Genomic DNA, 20,272 nt, shown 5'->3' on the forward strand with positions numbered 1-20,272 from the left:
CTACATAAACGGCGGCGTTTTTACCACAGTGATTCGGGCTACCCAATAGAATTTCATAATATCGTGTCCATACTACCTTAATCATCGTGTTAATATAGGGAGTCTCTAAGTTACAATAATTGTAACATACATTCCTCATGTGAACCACACAAAATTGTAGGACCCACAATTTGTGTGGTTCACATGAAAGATGTATGTTACAATTATTGTAACTTAGCATTTGCCGTTAATATATTATTAATGTAGAGTTGTACCTACTCCATTAAAGAGATGACAAACAAGGTACTGCTGTTTTGAAATAAATGAAATAGATTAACAAAATATTAAATATTAATGGTTCGCTATACTTTTTAGGCAAAAACAAACGGTAGCCGACAAGAAGATAACCACAAAAATTAACAAAGAGTGAGGTGACGACCATGCATATATGATTCCCTTTTGCCGTTTTGGCATTTATTTCCTTATCCCCAATACCAAAGGCCAAAAATAAAAATATAAGAAACTACTGTAAAAGTGAAGAGTATTCGAACATTTCGAATAATAGTATCTATTTGATATCTTTTAATTTTTTTAATTAAATATAGAGAAATATATGGTATTATCCAAAATTAATTTGAAATTTTAAGTTTTGGCTTTCAAGAAAATATAGATATAGATAAATTGTGATGATGAGAATACTCATTGAAACAAAATTTTTAAAAATATTTAAAGAGGTGGGACTATATGAATTTTAAAAATTAAAAATTGCTATGCTAAATATTAAATTTATATCATTTTCAAGTTGGTAATATAAAAATCTCTTAATTATCACAGCCAATAATAAATACCCTCATTAAGTCAAAGCTCCTGACATCTTTCCCCTAGGCCGAGGTTTATTTGTCTGATGAGAAATAGAAATTAACGGCATAAATATAATTTGTGTCATGGATAAGCAAGATCAAAACCCTAAACATCCCTCTTCATCAGTTGCCTTAATCATTGGGGTGACAGGCATGGCAGGCTTGAGCTTAGCAGAAGCTCTAAAGAATAATCCAACAATACCAGGCGGCCCCTGGAAAGTCTACGGCACTGCCCGCCGACCTCCGCCCAGCTGGTTCCCGTCTTCTCACGTCGATCATTACATAACCTTCGATGCCCTAGACTCCACTGACACAACCCAAAAGCTCTCCTCGATTTCGCAAGAAGTCACTCATCTTTTTTGGGTCATGTTCCAGCGTTTGAAAAGCGAAGAAATCAACATATCCAATAACTCAACAATGTTTAAGAATGTGATGTCCGTCGTCGTAGACTCGAATAAGGGACGCTCTCGTCTCCGCCACGTTACTTTGCTAATGGGGACGAAGCACTACATGGGTCCGGTATTTGATCCGTCACTTGTAGGTCAACTTATCGGTCACGATCCTCCGTTTAAGGAGGACTCGCTTAGATTGCCTTTCCCAAACTTTTACTACGCGGTTGAAGACATTGCAGCGTCATATTCGCCGGCTGTAACGTACTCCGTGCATCGTTCGTCGATCATAATCGGTGCATCTTCAAGAAGCCTGAACAATTCATTGCTCACTTTGGCTGTGTACGCCACCATTTGCAGGCACCAAGGGTTGCCGTTTCGATACTTGGGTAAAGGCCTTAATTAATTACTCTTCCACTTTCTTTTTTTTTTTGGTGAAAAATGATTATAGTGTCGCTGTGAGTGTGTATTTGTACGAGTGGTCAGACTCTAATGTCTAACTATAATTTAATACTATATTATAATTAAACTTTACAATCAAGCTTCAAATTCGTAATTTAAAATATGCCTTTGAAGAGTAATAATTGTACGTGACAAGATTACATTAGATAATCGATGCCTGTGAGACTTAAAAGACCAAGGAGTTAAGAAATGCAGATAATGACTAGGAACTGAAGAACACAATACAGCAAGCTATGAGAATTCAAATTTTCCAGCATACTTTGTATTTCATCCATCATTCGATAACGGCTCTTGAGCTTATCCTTGAGCTATTAAGAGAACAATTCTTGAGCTTGCTGAGTTATCTTCACTAGTCAGCTGAATCATGTGCCACGTCACCGCTTGCTGTGAAAGGGAGTGATGCTGAGACTATGACCACGACAGTTCGCTGAGGCAATTCATCGAACAGCTGAATCATTTAATCAAACAGCTGCCCCAAACTATACGACACAGGAAATATTTTTGTTTTCTTATCAAATCTCAAGCTTCACATTCTTTTTTTGCTTTTTTTCCCTAATTTTTGTTCCAATAGCAATTCATGGATCTTCACTTTCAGGTAACAAATACACATGGGAGCATTTTTGCGACATGTCAGACAGCCGAGTGCTGGCAGAGCAACAAATATGGGCAGCAACGACGGATAGGGCCAAGAACCAAGCATTTAACTGCACAAACGGCGATGTTTTTACATGGAAGAGCTTGTGGAAACTGTTGTCAGAAATCTTTGACGTTGAATTTGTGCCGTTTGATGAGAAAGAAAAATTTGACGCGGTTGAGATGATGAAGGAGAAAGGAGAAATATGGGATGAGATTGTTGAGAAACATGGGCTGTACAAGACCAAAATGGAGGAGATTACTTGCTTTGAGGCACTTAATACTGTGTTGCATTTACAGTTTCAGCATGTTAGTAGCATGAATAAGAGCAGAGAATTTGGGTTCTTTGGGTTTGCTGATACCATGAAGAGTATTAGAACGTGGGTGAAGAAATTGAGAGAGATGAAGATCATACCATGAAGATCAAGAGTTTATTCTAGTTCTTATAATTGAGGGGGAATCTACGATCGGAGTTTTTAAATCTATATAATATATTCAAGGGTCATGATCACAAACTTATTGTTAGTAATAACATCTGCTTTAAAAGTATTAACGAATTATTTCTAAACTAAACTTATATAATTTACACTCTTTTAGATAATAATAAGAAATTGAAGAAAGCAAATAATGAGCACAATTTCTCTCTTCATTTTTATCGGCATCTTTCTCTTATTAATCCGTTTAGACCACTTGTGCCCCATTGCAAATAAATTACTTGTAGATTATTTTTTACAACCGAAAAGAAAAGGTAATTTACGTAGGAAATGATGCAATACAAATACAACAAACACTGATACAAATATGTAATTTTTAGGTGTATTGAAAATCTAATACATTCCTCTCAATCCATCTTATTTGTAAAAAATTGATCCGCAAAAATTAGATCTATGAATTAGCGGATTAGATTGGATTAAAAATTTAAAAATTCATAGTCGATGGATTGGATGTGGATTTACTTTTGTAAATTAACAAAATCCGTGAATTGAATGCAAAAATTTGTTAATTAAAAAATATGACTTGTAAATGTAGTATTACTACTTACTAGTAAATAAATAATTTAAAATGTACTTAAATTAACATCACACTATATATTATCCGACAATAATATAAAATAAAACTGATTAAATAAATAAATAAATATAACTTCGTTAGCAGTAAAAATTCTAAAGTTAAAATTTATATTGTCATTCTATTTTTTATTTAAATTGACATTTTTCTTTTGTCTTACACAAACAAAGATTTCGGGAGTCAACAAGAATTTATTTGATGATCCTTAATCAGGGGTGGATGTAGTGTAGGACTAGTGGGGGAGAAAAAAAAAACCTTTTTGTTTAAAAGAAAAATTAATAAATTTTTAAATAATCTCTATCAAACTATCAAAAAGTCATGTTCTTTCAGTTTCTATAACCACAATAGAGAGAACATTTTCAACAATAAAATTTGTGAAGAATGAACTTTAAAATCAGATGAGAGATGAATGGATGAATAATAATTTTACTGTTTATGTAGTAAAATATGTATTTAATAATGTTGATTATAAGTCTATTGCACAACGTTTTCAAAATATGAAATGGCATAGACAACAATTGTAAATGTATTATAAAAAAATTTATATATTCAAATTTCAATTTTTACAGTTTGTTGTTATTTAATTTAGCCCCCAGTAAATTATTTTTCTCGATCTGCCACTGTCCTTAATAGCATTTGATGGGATAGTAAGTAAGGGTAAATATTTATTAATTATTTTTATCTAATAAAATATTTTTATTTTTATTTATTTCAATTATATCTGATTTATTTAGGTTAAATTATGAAATACTATTTAGAGGTGGACATTTTGACAGATCTACTGAAAATTTATTGAAAATATAATTCAATAATGGAACCTCAGCTGGGCGAATATTCAAACTCAGAAACAAAGCCATGATAACCTGAGAACAAATGATTTGTTGCTTTGCACAACAAAACCAACCAAGAAAGACTGATATTTAAAGAGAGAAACATAATAAAAAGAAGAAACTGAGGTCACCGGACGGAGATGCTCGACGGCGACGGCCCAAAATGACGGAATTGGGAGCTCTGGAACTGTTTGTGCAACTATAAATCCTATTTTTTTAATTCATATTCATTGAGATCTATTGACTTGTATATCATTCCGATGTAAACAAACCATCTTTTCATAGATCCAGTGGTCCTTAAAAATTCTAAAATAACGATCCCTCAAGACAAGACCGTTAAAAAACCCGATGTCAGTAGAATTGACCCACGCACGATTGAGATTGCAAAAGAGAAACCCGATTTAGCTTTCTTTTTTGAGCTTTTTAAGGAATTGGGTGTGAATCAGAAGAGGCGTATGATGAAATCGTCAACAGAAAAATGGATTGGAAAGTGGTTTAATTATTGAAAACGGGACAGTAATACCAATCCTATTCGACAAATATGACAGATATTTAAATATTTGAGTACAAGCATTAATAAAAATAACGGAGAGCTCCATTCCAATTTCCAAGCCATTTTCATTATCTTTTCAAGCTGTTATAGGAAACAACATTGTTTAAGTGGGGATCCAAGCAACGCCAGGTGCAAACGTCTTTTAGAAATTACAAAATTGAAGAGCCAAAGAGGCCAACCTGCTAAGGTTTGGTTCCTGGACAATGCAGATTGCTGGCAGCAACAGCTAAATTTGCAAATACGCTAAAAATACATAGATAAAATATAGTTTTTTTTAAAAAATAATAATATAACATGAATACTTAGCTAAATTTTTTTTTTTAAAAAAAAAATTTAGTTTAACAGTAACTCAATTCCCTCCCCAACACGTGAGTGAATTGTAGCCACACCTTGTGTTTAGGATGGGATTATACCACCTCAACTAATTGGAACCCACTAATACTGCTTGATTAAAAGACGCTTTTGTGCATTCATCGCTAGGTAAATCATCTTCTTTTGTGGTTCATCTCTGGGTAAATCATCTTCATCACAGTAAACATTCTCAGCCATCTGCCAAAACTGAAGAATGCTACCTTGTATCCTGAAAAAGGGAGGGGAAAAAATCGAGATAGACAGAAGACAGAATGAGGAAGAGATTTCACTTTTAATGGGAACTTACATCCGATTCATTTTTGAAAAAAAGATTAAATATGACATGAGTGCCCGGTCAACTTCACGGCATTTAAATTTTCTAGTTATCCATTGGTTTTTACAACAAGAAGCTCTTTAGATCCAAAAGACAAAAATGCATTTATTGTGAATCTTTACTTCTAAAGAAACAAAACACTTGCAGACAAATCAGTAACAACTCATTTTTTACAAGAAACTGAGAAAATTGTATTAATTAAAGATGGGAAATGAGTACATCTGAAATGTGGACCTGTCCACGAAGAAAGCTAAGAAACCAAGTGGAAAACAAAAAATTACATTTTAAAATCAATTACCAAAATATGAAACATTTGCAGAGAAGACAGTAGCAGTTGAAACCTGCCAATAAATTACCATTGAAAAGGGGCAGAATGAAACAACTTTCCTTCTTGATACATCTCCCAAATTTTCAGCATTTTAAAGCATAATAAAAATGATCATTTGACATGAACCATATCAACCCAACCAGACTCATATGACCAAATCTTAATTTTAGTTGTTACAGAAGGATTACTATCCTGGGGCACTCCCATGGACCTACAAATGTTGAGAATTTGATCATTCTAGAAAAAAGAGGTTGAAGCAATTAAGGTGGCGTTTGTTTTTTTGTCTGAAATTTGAATAAACCTGAATTAGTCTGAATTCTGAATAGGTCTGAATGTTTGAATATGAATAATATGTTTGTTTTTTCGTCTGAATCTCGGAAAATAAGTATTAAGTTGTTTGTTTTTTTCAACTTAAAAAGCTGAAAATATGTACTTTTAAAGTTGAAAATATGTACTTTTACATTTGCATCCTTATTAAATTTGAATGTCAAATAAATAATATATTAAATACCACAATATTTTAACATTTATAAGTAAAACTATATTCAAGTGAATACATAATTATTTTAGAATTTTAATATATAAAATACCATAAATTTCAAATTTTATCGTATATAATATAAGAAAGAAAAAACAAGGATATTTTTATGTGGGGTAAATATCTATGGGTGAGTTTTGGGATAGACATGAAAAATAAATTATAAAACATGGATATTTTTTACATTAGCAAGTAATTGACTTAATTCAGATTTCTCCATTAAGTAAAAAGCCAAAAAAATTAGCTTATTTTATTAAGTCAAAATTATCTAAAAAGTCTCATTAAGTTATAAAAACAAACATCTCTAATTAACTTAATTAATTAAGTTAAGTCACTTTAAGTCATTAAGTTAAAAAACAAACGCCACCTAAGTCCAAAACAGAATCAGTTGCCAATTCAGATGGCAAGAAAAAACATAACAAGTTCAAGAGATGAAAAGAATAACACAAATGCATACATACGCTATTAAAATATATTGAAGTGCTGAGTGTCACAAACCGAGAGGCGACAACATGCGACTGTTAGATTATATAATGTTGCTGGTGATTAATATACATAGCATATGTGTGCAGCTGAGCTGAGTTGCTGAGTTGGCTTATGATGAGTTTGTGAAAGAGTGCAGATGGTGTGTGTAGCTGAGCTGGATGGTGGTTAACAGAATTTATGCTGATGTGTACAAGTCGTTATGGGAAGATTCTAGCACTGTTGAAGTATTAACAGGTGGCATATTGTAATAGGATTAGAGAAATATTTGTTAGTAATCAGTTAGTAAATGAAAATGATGTATCACCCGTCTTGAAATCTGTATAAATAGAATAGCGCAAGCTCAATTGTATATTCTGGAATTATTCATCAACTAATAAGATTTTTTTAGAATCAATTTCATTTTCTCTCTCATTTTCTCTTCAACCAAACAAGTTCTTCAATTCTAATTTGGTATCAGAGCCGACTAATATGGCAAATCAAATTAACACAGCTTCATCATCACTTTCTATCAATTTTGTTCAACCAATTAAGCTTGATCATTACAACTATCTAGTTTGGAAAGCATAGGTTCGTGCAACAATCATAGCAGTCTTGAAGGATTCATTAATGGCAATAGTGTATGTCCAGAACGCTACATCACTGAATCAACTGAAGAATCAAGTAGATTTGGAGCTCAAGTTTTACAAAGACAAGAAAATCCGAGTACATCACTTGGACAAAGACTGATAAGCTTCTGCTTAGCTGGATGCTTTCATCAATTGTGGATAATGTACTGATCATGGTGACTTATTGTGAAACCTTACTTGAACTGTGGGAAATGGTTGCTGAGATTTTTATGTCACCGTCTAAGGCGAGGTATATGCTTCTAAAAATGCAGATCCAATCAACAAATAAAGGCTCCCTCTCTGTGAGTGATTATTTTAACAAGATGAAAAAGATAGCTGATAGCAGATAGCTTAGCCATTAGAGGTAACGCAATTTCTTCTAATGAACTGATCATGCATCTGTTAACTGGATTAGACGATAATTATGAATAATTAGTCACCAATATTCTCACTAGGCTTGAAAAAGAGCAACTCACAGTAGAAGAAGTTTACTCAATGATGTTTAGCCATGAAACTAGACTTGAAATGAACAAAGGAAAATTTCAAAATGAAATCATCATGATATGACTGTTAATCTTGCTAAAAAAAGATAGGTTTATGGTAAATCTAGTTATGCAAAAATGTTAAATCTGAAAATTTTGGAGGTTATGATGCTAATAATAATGTTGTTGGTGGTGCTGGTTTTAATTCTGGAAAAGAGAGAGTTTGCCAAATTTGTTTTATTCTTGGTCATGGAGCCTGTAAGTGTAAAAATGGGTTCAATAAAGGTTTTATACCTAGAAAAAAAAATTGGTGGAGGTTTCAGACCTATACGTGGTCAAAACTTTAGAGGCTTTGCATGGAACAATCAAAATTGTTTTAGAAGAGGCCCTGGTTTCACTCCTGGTTTTACTAACTATGGACCAAGGTTTGGACCAAACTATCCTAAGCCAAATAGTCCTTTCTATGACTATATGTCTTAATAGAATCCAAGCTTCATGTATCCTTAGGGTGCATATGAGTTTTAGGGAGTGAGTGACAACTAAAATAATATCTGTCAAGCCAAATATGTGTGCTAGAATATCTGCACCTCAGGCTAATTTCAGTAGAGTTGCTGATCCAGCCTGGTATATTGACTCTGGAGCAACAAATCATGTCACTCATGATGCATGTATTTCTCACAATACTAAGTTTATAATAGTACAGAAAAACTGTATAAAGGAAATAATATGGGATTATCTATTTGCAGCATTGGATCTGCTATCATTCAGACTTCAACTTCAGCATATGTTTATGTGCATAATGTTCTACATGTAACCTCCATTACCAAAAATCTTATTAGTGTTTCCAAATTACTTGCGGATAACAATGTCTTTATTGAATTTCATCACAATATTTATTTTGTTAAGGCCAAGAGCACAAAGATCATATTGCTAAAAGGGATTGCTAAAGAAGGTTTGTATCAAGTTGAAAATTTAGCAGTAGACAGTTGTAATACCAATTCTCATGTTTCTAAGTCAAGGTTGTCCAAGTCAGTCTATGAGTCAATTTCTACTTCCATTAGAAGTCCATTGCCAATGTTTACTCAAATGAGTTCATCAAGTGTAATAAGTTCAGGTCAAAAACCTGTAAACATCTCTCAATTCAATAGAAACGTATCAATGGCATTTATAGCTTTTTATATCAAGTCTGTTGATTATAACTTGTTGCACAAGAGAATGGGACATCCAACTGTTCATGCTTTAAAACAAATCATGAAAAGATTGGATACTTCTCTTACTGTATAAATAAATTAAACCAAACTTTTGTAAGGCTTGTCAGTTTGGCAAGTGTCATATGCAACAATTTCCCTTTGTTGAAACTTCAACTGCACAACCACTGGGTTACTTCATGCAGACCTTTGGGGACCAGCTCTTATTTAATCTTTTCAAGGTGATCATTATTACTTCTCTATTTTAGATGATTATATCCGATTTACTTGGATCTTCCCATACACAACCAAATCTCAAACCCTATCAGTCTTCATTTTATTCAAAACTATGATTGAAAATAGCCTGAACAGAAAAATTAAATACATCCAAACTGATTTGAGGGGTGAATTTCAGACCCTTTATGTTATATTTTCTAAACAAAGTATTCAGTTTAGACATTCCATGTCCCAATATTCATCACCAAAATGGAAAAAATAGAAAGGAAACACATACATATAGTTGAAACTAGTTTAACTCTCTAACTGAAAATTTAGCTCATAAAAACTAAAAATATAAGAAAAGTGTACGTTGGTACCTTGAAGGATCAAAGCTCTGTCGATAATGGTAGGGGCAACTTATTTGCATCATATTGATCTCGGAATGCATCTCTTCTTTTTCTTTACAAAATACTTGTAAATTCAAATTTAAACACATTCCTGAATTATATGCGGAAAACCGATAAACCTAGGTTGTGCTATTGATTTATGGTCGGAGGATGATCACAAAGTTGGAAAATCCTCTAAATTCACATTGCAAGAACCCAACAAGCTTCTCTTGACTTGAATTTTCTCCAAATTGCACTTTGCTCTTATTCTTTGCTTAACTTCTTTTATCTATGGATTTGCATTGTATTTATAGTATTCCAAAACTAGTGATCATCTTCTCAATGATCACTAAATAAGGTTAAACAATTGTTGGAGTGATCGTCTTCTTAATGATCACTTAATATCTTTCAATATAATATTTAAGATAGTATAGAGTTCTAACTTAAAATGATCACTTGCTCTTGGTCATGCTTCCCTCACGGGTGACCTTAAAGTGATAAAACTCTATATATAAATATATATTTACATATATATTTCCAACAGAAAGCAGGCCAGTAATGTTTTTCCTAAGTCAATGCAAGACTTTGGGGTCTTCAAGAGCACTAAACGAACTCACTACAACAAATTGTACACATGAACCTAGGTGGAATGCAACATAAGATTTACAATTAGTTCTCCACTTATAGTACACCCGCACAATTGTTTTACTCTTTAGAGCCATGACCTTAACGCAAATACAATAAATGAGATCGGCAATATTTTCAAGTAAAAAAAAAAAATTCTAGTGATTTGTGATTACTTTATGGTATGTTTCTATGTATTGGATCTTGATCAGTACTATTTCAATAAGATTAAGAGCACTGGGCAAGTGTCTTCATAGAAAAAAATAAACTTGAAGATTTAGACACATAAGCTGATATTAAACGAAACTAAATGTTTCCCTCATGACAAATAACTTTTCTTTTTATTAAGGAATAACTACCCATGTATCTACTTTTAATTTGTTGAACATTGTTTGGCATTTTTAACAGTAAAAATTCAAAGAATTTTTGTCATTTTTTTATTAAGAAAACACGTTCACTGTGATATACATCAAACATATTGTATTTGGCTACATTTAATTCAAATTTTTACAGTACTAATTCAAAATTATGAATTCGTGATAATTCAAAAATTATCTTTTCTTTTTCTTTTTTGTTGCTTTAAATCTTTATAACCCTATAAATTTTGAATTTTTTTTCTTTTTTATTGCTTCGGTTCATAATGGTTTCTTGAAATTCTTTATTAAAAAAATCCACAATCACCAAATTTTCAAAATATGAAACACAATAACCAAAGACCTAAAAATATATATATGAAAAAAATAATATATAGAAAATGAGGCAAGTACCTCTTTTTTCCTGGAGATGATGGGCGGAAATATGTAATGCGCAGGTGCTCCAACGAAGTGCCAATGGGGATTAAGATTCTTTGGCCGATGGCGATTAGAATTTGTTTGGGTTTTTTTTTTTCTCGAAGGATTAGTAGTGTATGCAGCGAGAAGATTGCAAAAATATGTAATGTGCAACAGAGTGGTGCTCCAGCGAAGCTCCAATAGCGATTAGAATTCGTTCGGGCAACGTCAATTAGATTTGTTTAGTTTTTTTTTTTTTAACATTAGTAGCGAACGCTGAGAGGAGAGAAGATTGGAGAGAGTGGGAAAACATGGATTCAATAAAAATTATAAAACTGATGGCTAGTACCCAAAATGTAGATTTGTTTCTTGTTACGCAAGGTAATTGCCTCTTTTGAAAAAAACGGATCGTTAGCAAGCAGAACTCCATTCATGGCACGAGTACGCGATGAAGGTGCATGCTCACTTCCTAGGTAAATTAAAAAAAAAAAATCCCAAATTGAGGGACTTAATATGTAAGATTGGATGTGTCCCGTTATAGTTCTGTTGTTCTCGATTCTCATATTTCTCTATAATGCATTCATGAAGTGATAATGGCGAAACACCCCATAAGCATCGTTGTGGGATTGAAAAATGTAAAGTTAATCTTCTATACTGACAATGGACTTCAGAAAGAAGAGTTCTCATGGTTGTAATTATTTAGATAATCGACTTCATCATTTTCGTTTTCTATGATTTTACATATTTATTTCCTCCAATATTTTAAATGATTCATATATGATTAATTTTTAAAACTAAACAAAATTCTAACCCCAAGAACAGGGAGAAAAAAAGAGAGCTAGATTAAAATATTGTTGCAAACTTTTAAGGAAGAGCTAAGAATTTTTTTTTTTTAATTAATTGTTTCATCCATGATAGATGTTTCGTGGACATTCGTGTTAGTGGTGTGAGAGAGCAAATTTCTCACATATTATGCATTCAAGATTTGGTATGTGATTAGAACAAATTTTATTTTTACAAAAAAATTAAAATATGCAAATAATTAAGACAAATAATATTTTACGAGTTTTCCATTTCTTTCTCACGTTGATGTTAAATTAAAAAAGTTCACCATATTGCAATTAAATCAGATATAATGCTTCTTGAGAAAATGTAAAGAAATAGTTTTCAGATTAAGTTGCTCACATAAAGGGACACATCCAATCCTCCTCTGGCAACGAGATTCAAATACGTCAGCAATCAAAATTTATTGCCACAACAAAAATTATATACAATGTGATATTGATTAAAATCAAAGAATATGTAACGTAACTTTTTTTTTAAAAAAAAAAGGCAACCCCAAATTGAGGGATTTAGAAATTGCATGCAAGTGGGCTTAATGAGTTGGGCTAAAGCTTGACGATAGAGAGCCTCACAGAAAACCACTCACAGTGAATACATTTACAAGGCCGTTCAAAAACTGATGTAGTAAAATTTTCTCTTAAAAGAGAGAAAAAAAAAATCTGTCTGATTCGTAATATAATTTACTATTTTCTCTCTAGCTAGTTTCTTCCTAGATTAATTAATAAAATTATTAATTGATTAGCAAATTTAAATCAAAAACATATATAACAAGTCAGGGAAACTTTAAATTAAAGAATAAAAAGAGTGAACCGAATATCCTGGAGTTAAAATTGAGATCAATGTCAAATGCGTTGTTTCTGTATCATTTGATTCCTTTTAGTGGACATGCTCATAAATTCTTGAGCCGTAGCCATTGAATGAACCAACAAACCTTTTTAAAAAAAAAATAATTATTGTCCCCTTTTGTAGGCCAGAACGTGACAGTCATCAATCATCCATACAACAAAGTTTTTTTTTTCCCTCAATAAATAGAGATAAAATCACAAGCAAGCACATGCTTTTTTTGGATATCTGTATTTGCATAATTAATTGTAGTTAATTTATAGCAACGACAGCGGACAAAGACACCTATTTTGCGCCCCATAATAATTAATTGCTCAAACAGGAGACAGATGGAGACTGGGCTTGTCTCTCTCGACATGAGTTACTTGACCCCCTTTAAAATTATATCATTCAATTTTAAATCACTTCAAATTACTTCAATAGTAATGCAAAATGATTTTGAATTTTAAATTTTCACATTTGAATTATAAATCTTTTAATTACAAGTTTTACTTTCCGAGCCTCTTAAAAAGTAGTGACATAGAAAAAAAATTAAAAATAACTAAACATTACAGGTTTGGCTACGTTGGGGTTGCTTTAAGTTAGAACACTCATTCATAATCATACGATTAAAGTTATAATGAATTTTTACTATTTACTACTTTGCGTGTGCGGTTGAGATTCGTACTTCACCATAGATATGCTCCAACATAACCATAGCCAACACTTAAATACGTGTAACGAAAAATTTGAGAAATGAAATAACAACTAATTTGAATATACGATCTTTCAAAAAAACTGGTTTATCATCTTGTTACAGTCTCCAATTCTATGTTATGAGTTTAAGCCATTACTACGACTCACGTTTATCTTGTATATAATGTTAAACTTCTTTTAGAATATACTCATCATAAAGTGTTACCAAGACGCCAAAAAAAAAATAAAAAAAAAATAAATAAAGTATTGTTTAATTTAGAATTTTAGATTGATATTTTATGAGGTATAAAGGTTGCCTACATCAGGAGCTGGAAATGGATTGGGGTCAGCGATGTACAGCTCGGGATTATTCAAAGTTTGAAGCAAGACTTTTAAATTGGTCATGTGTTTTAATTTCCATCAATTCAATATTAAATTTAATAATGTACAAATTTGATTACCATAGTTGATGACCTAACAGTTTACTTTTTTAATATTGGTTTAGTAGATTTTAGGTGAGACCCAAGCCAAGTGGCGGCCGATTAGAAATCTTAAAATATCAATAACAATATTGAGAATAATTAAGACTTATTACTATGTTGATTATTTATAAATCTATGTCAAGTGACGTACGATTTTTCTTCTATAAAAAAAATTATGTCAAATGTATGGCAAAATTTGTTATTTAAAAAAGGAAAAAAATAGAGTTACACTTAGTCAAAGCTACATAATAGGACTTTAATTTCATAAGTCGTGTTAAAAATGAATTTATCGCCATTCAAAAGATAGTTTGCTCTAAACCATGTTGAAGGCACGGATTGAACAATAATTGTTTATAAGATTTAAATAAATTAATCATATTACTTTATCAATTAAGTGATGAATTACAAGTCATTTGGAATAGTTTTTTTGGATAAAAAAACTTAAGACTGTGTAGGACTATTTTTTTTTAATATGAAATATTGGTGAATTTCTCCCCTATATTATTAATAAGAGTATATTTTTCCGATAATCATTGTAATATAAGAATATAAACATATGTATATAAAATCTCAGTAAACTCGTAATTGCAACCATTTTTTTTTAAAGAAATCTTTTGAAAAGTAATTCCAACTTTTTACTGATGAATAATCCCCTAAACAAGTTTGAAGCATTCAAGCTCCATATTTGCAAACTGATTTGATATGATGAAAATATGATAACCATAGAAAAGGATTAGATGATATCTAGATTATTTTTTTAAGTATCATTTTGTCGAATTTTTGGTTAATAATTAAGAGTATGATTGTAATGTTCTTCATTTTGTCCTCCTCAATTATTTATTTATTTTTAGTTTATCCTCTAATTTGAAGCCTTCTAACTGGGTTCTTTATTTTTATTTCTAATAAATTCCTAACTCTGTTGAGGTTTAATCAAAACAATAAAAAAAAAAACTTAAAAAACGCAAATGATGTTGCATATTATGAGCATGAATAAGGTGATGGCCAAATAAGTACCACATTTAAAGAATATAAATCTAGAAAATCCGTAAAATTGTCAACTCTAATCACAAAAACAAATAAATTAATGGTTTTCGTGTGATACAAAAACTTTTGATATATTATAAAAAAAATTGAAAAAAGAAAAAGAAAAAGACAAAATGATGAAAAATGCATGTAAAAGTCAAAAGGCAGAAATATCAATTAGTTGGGAGGTTCACTTTGCTTTTTTATTTTTATTTTTTAATTTATTTAAAACTCAATCAAAAAAGGTTTCCAAAAAAAAAAAAAAAAACTCAATAAAAAAAGTGAATCTCCCTTAATTATCGGAACCGTTAGGCGTTAGTGCTTCCCTGAATCCCCCTCATTATTACTTTTTAGTTTTCTCTACCAGCTGAGCTGAGCTGGCCCCTGACCTTCACCTGTCTCATTTTCTAAGCCATCACCACGCAAACAACCTTAATTTGTTTGCCTTTATCTTATCATTTTTTAAGGTATATTTCCCATTCTCTTTAAATTGGGATTCTCCCTCCATGAGTGTTTTAAAGTTTAGTATCATGTATTATTTAATGATTGTGTATGATTATGATTTAATTATTCTTATTTTTTTTATTTTTATCACACACATAAATTTTTACTTTAAAAAAATTAAAATATAAGATCATAAAGAGAATGACGATGCATTTCACAGCACGGCAATAATATAATCTATAATTTTAAGTGAAATTATAAAAGTTGTGCGTAATCTAACAATGTTTCCTGATATTATAGGCATCATATACAACCCCTTTTATCTTTATTTATTTCTTTATTTTTGGTTACGTCATAATGTATTTGCTTCTATCTACAACACATACAATCCCTTTTATTTTTATTATTAACTCGCACACTCATAGAAACTCGAACTTAAGATTTCAACCACAGAAACGCCTCTCATTATAATTGGAGTTTAACCTCAGCTTCGCGTACAAACTTTTTTTTATAACATCATTAATATTGTTCTCTACATGGCATATATTATTTTATATATTTTTCTATGAACATAAGATTGTTTGATAACGATGATTTCATGAGGATGATCTAGAAAGCATGATAAACAAAATTATGTTCAAATTAAAAAAAAAAACCTTTTTCAAGAAAAAAAATATATTAATGTAGTGCTACAACCACAAAATCTATTATATAAACTGGAATTGAGCAAACTGATTCGATATAATCATATTAAGAAAATATATAATTAATTGAAAGCAATATTGATAACCAATTCTATCAAACACATTATCCACTTATGTAATTTATCATTTCAAACTACTATTTTTAAATACTAGCTTTAATTTTTTTGGGTAAAAAATATTTATATATTAAAAAAAATCAAAATTTATTTTGTAAATGGCTAAATGCGCGTTTTCATATTATGTCATCGCTGGGGGGACCCGCAATAAAATTAACTAATTATGCCCCGTCTCAACGTTCAAACTCCTGCTGTCATCATTCTCATCACACGTACATGTGACTGTAGCACCGAATGTCAATTAATTATTATTATTATTTTTTTACAAAATTTTAATCTCTTTTTGGGGAAAAAAGAAAAATAAAAAAAGTAAGAAAACACGTTAATGATTTGAGAGGGAGAAAGAACAGAGAGACGCCTGGGGGAGATTATAACGAGCCGAAATTTCCCCCATTTGGCTATTTTCTTCGGTAATACTTTTTTCCAAATTTTTTTCATCAGTTTTATCTGATTTTGATTTTTTTTTTCGCATTTTGTTCTACTTCATTGATATATACAATATAAAAAAATTTCAATGTAAAACGTTCTCAAGATACTTCTTAAAACAATTATGGAGCCTTTGTTTACTCAATTTTGTGTCGCATTGTAATTACGGATCGCGATCTTTTCAGCTTCATTTTATTGCACTCCATGCAGAATTTTGTTTTATTTTATTTTTTTGTGATTAGAACTGGTGAGTGTGCTTTGATTTCTTTAAAATTTTGCTTCATTTTATGCAAATTAATTTGTTCATTATTATGTTCTAATTTCAAACATTGAATTGTTATTGATTTTTTTTATGTTTTCTTGATTTCAATCCATTTAAAACGTGCTTAATTCAAATGCTTCCCCCCCCCCCCCCCCCTTTGTTTCTAAGTTTGTATTGTTAGTTTTGTGATTGTTGGTTGATTTCAGTTTGTGCGTCAGTGAGTGAATGGACAACTTGGGGACTGAATTCTGATTTGATTGAATGAGTAGATGTCAAATTTTGCCGATGAACTTTGGTTTTGTTCAATGTGTGAATGGATTCTTTTTAAATTTTTTTTTTAACATGGAAATTGTAATCTGAATTGTAGAGTAGAGAAGAGGTTTTGAAAATCCTTAGACCATGGGGGTTATGTCGAGGCGGGTTTTGCCCGTCTGCGGCAACCTCTGTTTCTTCTGTCCTTCAATGCGTGCAAGGTCAAGACAGCCGGTGAAACGGTACAAGAAGATGCTGGCAGACATATTTCCGCGTAATCAGGTGAACTAGCAGCTTTTTGCGATGTCACTTGAATTGTGGTTTTGCAAGTATTTGTTTCAGATATTTTTCTGTTGGAATCGAGTTTGAGTTGCTGACTAGGTCTTAGTAATGTACATATGCAGCAATTTGTAACTTGTTTCCTGTTTAAGTTGGGTACAACATGATTTTCAGTTAATTCTGAGTTCGGAACTGTAAGACTCTGAATTGATGATTTGTCTTATTGCCTATGTTGATATTAGCTTTCTTGACGTTTAGCTTTTTGTGATATTACGTTTATGTCTCTAGTGGTACTTTAAAACAATTGAAGTTTGTATTCAGGTCATAAAAAGTTCATACGACATGGAACTCCGTTTCAGGATCTCTGCTACTGCTGCTAATAGTAGAAACTAAAATAGAGTTCTCATTAGAAATCTTGTGAATTTTGGAAGATAACTTGGATGCACCAGTAGAGGCTTTTTAAACTTTATTTATGAATTACTTTTATTATGCCATTTCAAATTTTCAATGTTACTGGCCCTGTCTAATAGAGATTTTCCGAGGCTTTTGATTTGCTTCAATCCTCCCTCCCCTCCATCTTCCTGAAGATAAAAAGAATCTTTAATAGGAGAATTGAGGCATCTAACCATGTTATGGCTTTGCTTTTGCATGCAGGATGCTGAACCAAATGATAGAAAAATTGGAAAGCTTTGTGAATATGCTTCTAAGAACCCATTACGGATTCCCAAGGCAAGTTTTATCTTCTTGTTGACTGAAATTATATCTGCCCAAATTGATCTGTTTATAAAACTTTAGAAGTTGTGCAGATGAAGTGTTCTATCTGCTAATCGGGATTGGAACTTTATCAATAAAAGACTAGGTAATGTAAAAAAATTCAAAGTTGGTGCATAAGCTATTGGCCAGGATGATAGTTAAATCAAGAATATAGTAGTCATTGTCAGAAGTAATTCTGGTTTCTGATTCATTCGATAAGTTACAGTATTTTAGAGAAACATTTTTACTTTCTCTGGGAACGTCGATGCGGTTCAAATACGATGATAAATATGTTTGAGAAATTATAAAGAAAATATTATGAATCCAAAATCTAATTACGCTGTATATTTCTGGCTATTATTGTTATTCTTCTCTGATCTTTCAGTTTCTTTGGACAGATAACCACTCTCCTAGAGCAACGATGTTACAAGGATTTGCGGAATGAGAACTTTGGATCCGTAAAAGTGGTGGTGTGCATTTATAAGAAATTTCTATCATCGTGTAAGGAGCAAATGTAAGTTTGTTGTATTTAGATTTTGATTGTAATTTGTAGCTTATTTCTTTGTAGGCTAGGACAAAAAATTTCTGTTAATGTGAACAAGCTATCAAGAAAAAACAAGAACTCGCTGTCATAATACTGTAAGAGGGTTCCAATAAGGTGATTAAGACTTGTCGTATAAGAAAAAGTGCAACGAACTTTATTCTATTCTAATCATCTCTGGCTTTCCCTTGTTTCTATTTCCTGTTTCTTCTTTGCTTTGAAGTACTCTAGTGATCATACAAGAAATTTTCACAATATCTCATTTTAAAGCTTCACCGTTTACTCTTTTGTTAGTTGATTGTCACCATCATCTGTTCCATTATTTCATTTCTAAAACTTGTCTTTTCTTTTTGGACATGCATACTATTATTATTTTACTTTGTCAATGACATTTGATGGAGCACGTTATGCTTGCAGGCCACTGTTTGCGAGTAGTTTACTAGGGATTATTCGGACTCTTTTGGAGCAAACTCGACAGGAAGAAATGCAGATTCTGGGTTGTGGTACTCTTGTCAACTTTATAGATAGCCAGGTTTGTAATGGATATGAAAGTAAATATGAGTCTTACATTAATTTTGACATATTTTAGTTAGAGCATGACTATACAAGTAAAAGCTGTACATACATAGATGAGCATCAAACAATTAAAGGCCCTTGAAAATGATTCACTAGCCCATCAATGAACCAATTTGTTGCATTGACAAGGAATGGAGTGGCCGCCCTCTGGCCGCAACTTGACTGGCTGTGAATGCACTTTGTACTTGCGGTCAATCGAGTTTGAGTAATAATAAGGGGAAATAAATGGTGTTTAGTAGGAGAGGTTTCTCATCTTTATCCAAACCATTTTGTTTAAAAAAAAGGGGGAGGAAAAAAAAAAGGAGTGGAGTGGGGCGGGGATTATTTGCTGATCAGATAGGAAGGACCCCATCGGTGAGCCACATGTAGGAGAACTCATCTGTAGGCATTAAAGTTTCATTAAGCCAAATACAAGATCATTGTAGTTTTGATGTTTATCAAGTGATACTAACATATTGCTTCAAAGTAGACGGATAGTACATACATGTTCAACTTAGAAGGCCTCATTCCTAAACTTTGTCAATTGGCTCAAGAAATGGGAAATGATGAAAGAGCTCTACGTCTACGTTCAGCAGGGCTGCAAGTTCTGGCTTACATGGTACAATTTATCTTTCAAGCATATTACCATGTATACTTTTGGAGATAGATTTTTGCACTTACCTAATGCACATTAACTTCCCCAAACAGATCCTTTTTTCCCCCCTTCCCTGCTTCCTTTTTCTCCAGTTGCTAATTTTTTCCCTTAGTGTCATAATCATGCGTGACCTGTTGAATTCATTGCTTTTTGGTGCTTATGTTTAATGCTTGATTCCTTGACCTATTCTTAGTGCCTATTTGAGATAACTTATTAAATGGCCATAAATGCTTGTTTTAATCCCAAAAGCTCTTTCAAAATTTTTGTTGTTTGGTTTTATTTTGAGTAAAGCTTTTGGGGATTAAATAAGTTACTTTGTCTTATTAGCTCAAGGT

At 31.8% G+C, this 20,272-nt stretch overlaps 2 protein-coding genes across 4 annotated transcripts in view; both read left to right on the plus strand.

Annotated features, from left to right (window-relative positions):
* Positions 1-923: 923 nt before the first annotated feature.
* Positions 924-2,743, plus strand: LOC18048735 (3-oxo-Delta(4,5)-steroid 5-beta-reductase). Its single transcript, XM_006442984.1, has 2 exons — positions 924-1,617; positions 2,286-2,743. The coding sequence occupies exons 1-2, from the start codon at positions 924-926 to the stop codon at positions 2,741-2,743; spliced, it is 1,152 nt and encodes a 383-aa protein (XP_006443047.1).
* A 13,773-nt stretch (positions 2,744-16,516) lies between these two features.
* Positions 16,517-20,272, plus strand: part of LOC18048737 — a 12,190-nt gene continuing 8,434 nt past the window's right edge. The window contains exons 1-6 of one of the 3 annotated variants that reach the window (XM_024188025.1): positions 16,517-16,624; positions 17,270-17,436; positions 18,088-18,162; positions 18,585-18,700; positions 19,145-19,259; positions 19,773-19,901. In XM_024188025.1, the coding sequence (XP_024043793.1) occupies positions 17,302-17,436; positions 18,088-18,162; positions 18,585-18,700; positions 19,145-19,259; positions 19,773-19,901 (570 nt within the window). In that variant the 5' untranslated portion in view covers positions 16,517-16,624; positions 17,270-17,301. Of the gene's footprint in view, positions 16,625-16,866; positions 16,888-17,269; positions 17,437-18,087; positions 18,163-18,237; positions 18,293-18,584; positions 18,701-19,144; positions 19,260-19,772; positions 19,902-20,272 lie in introns of those variants that run through there. The other 2 variants (XM_024188026.1, XM_006442986.2) reach the window with 2 other exon arrangements.

This window comes from Citrus clementina, unplaced genomic scaffold (assembly GCF_000493195.1).
Source record: "Citrus clementina cultivar Clemenules unplaced genomic scaffold, Citrus_clementina_v1.0 scaffold_3, whole genome shotgun sequence".
Classification (NCBI taxonomy): domain Eukaryota; kingdom Viridiplantae; phylum Streptophyta; class Magnoliopsida; order Sapindales; family Rutaceae; genus Citrus; species Citrus x clementina.

Bases quoted from the DNA above. Each gene is read 5' to 3' on its own strand.
- LOC18048735 (XM_006442984.1), top strand. From the start codon at position 924: ATGGATAAGCAAGATCAAAACCCTAAACATCCCTCTTCATCAGTTGCC. The intron at 1,618-2,285 runs GTAAAGGCCTTA...CTTCACTTTCAG, and splicing joins GTTGCCGTTTCGATACTTGG to GTAACAAATACACATGGGAG.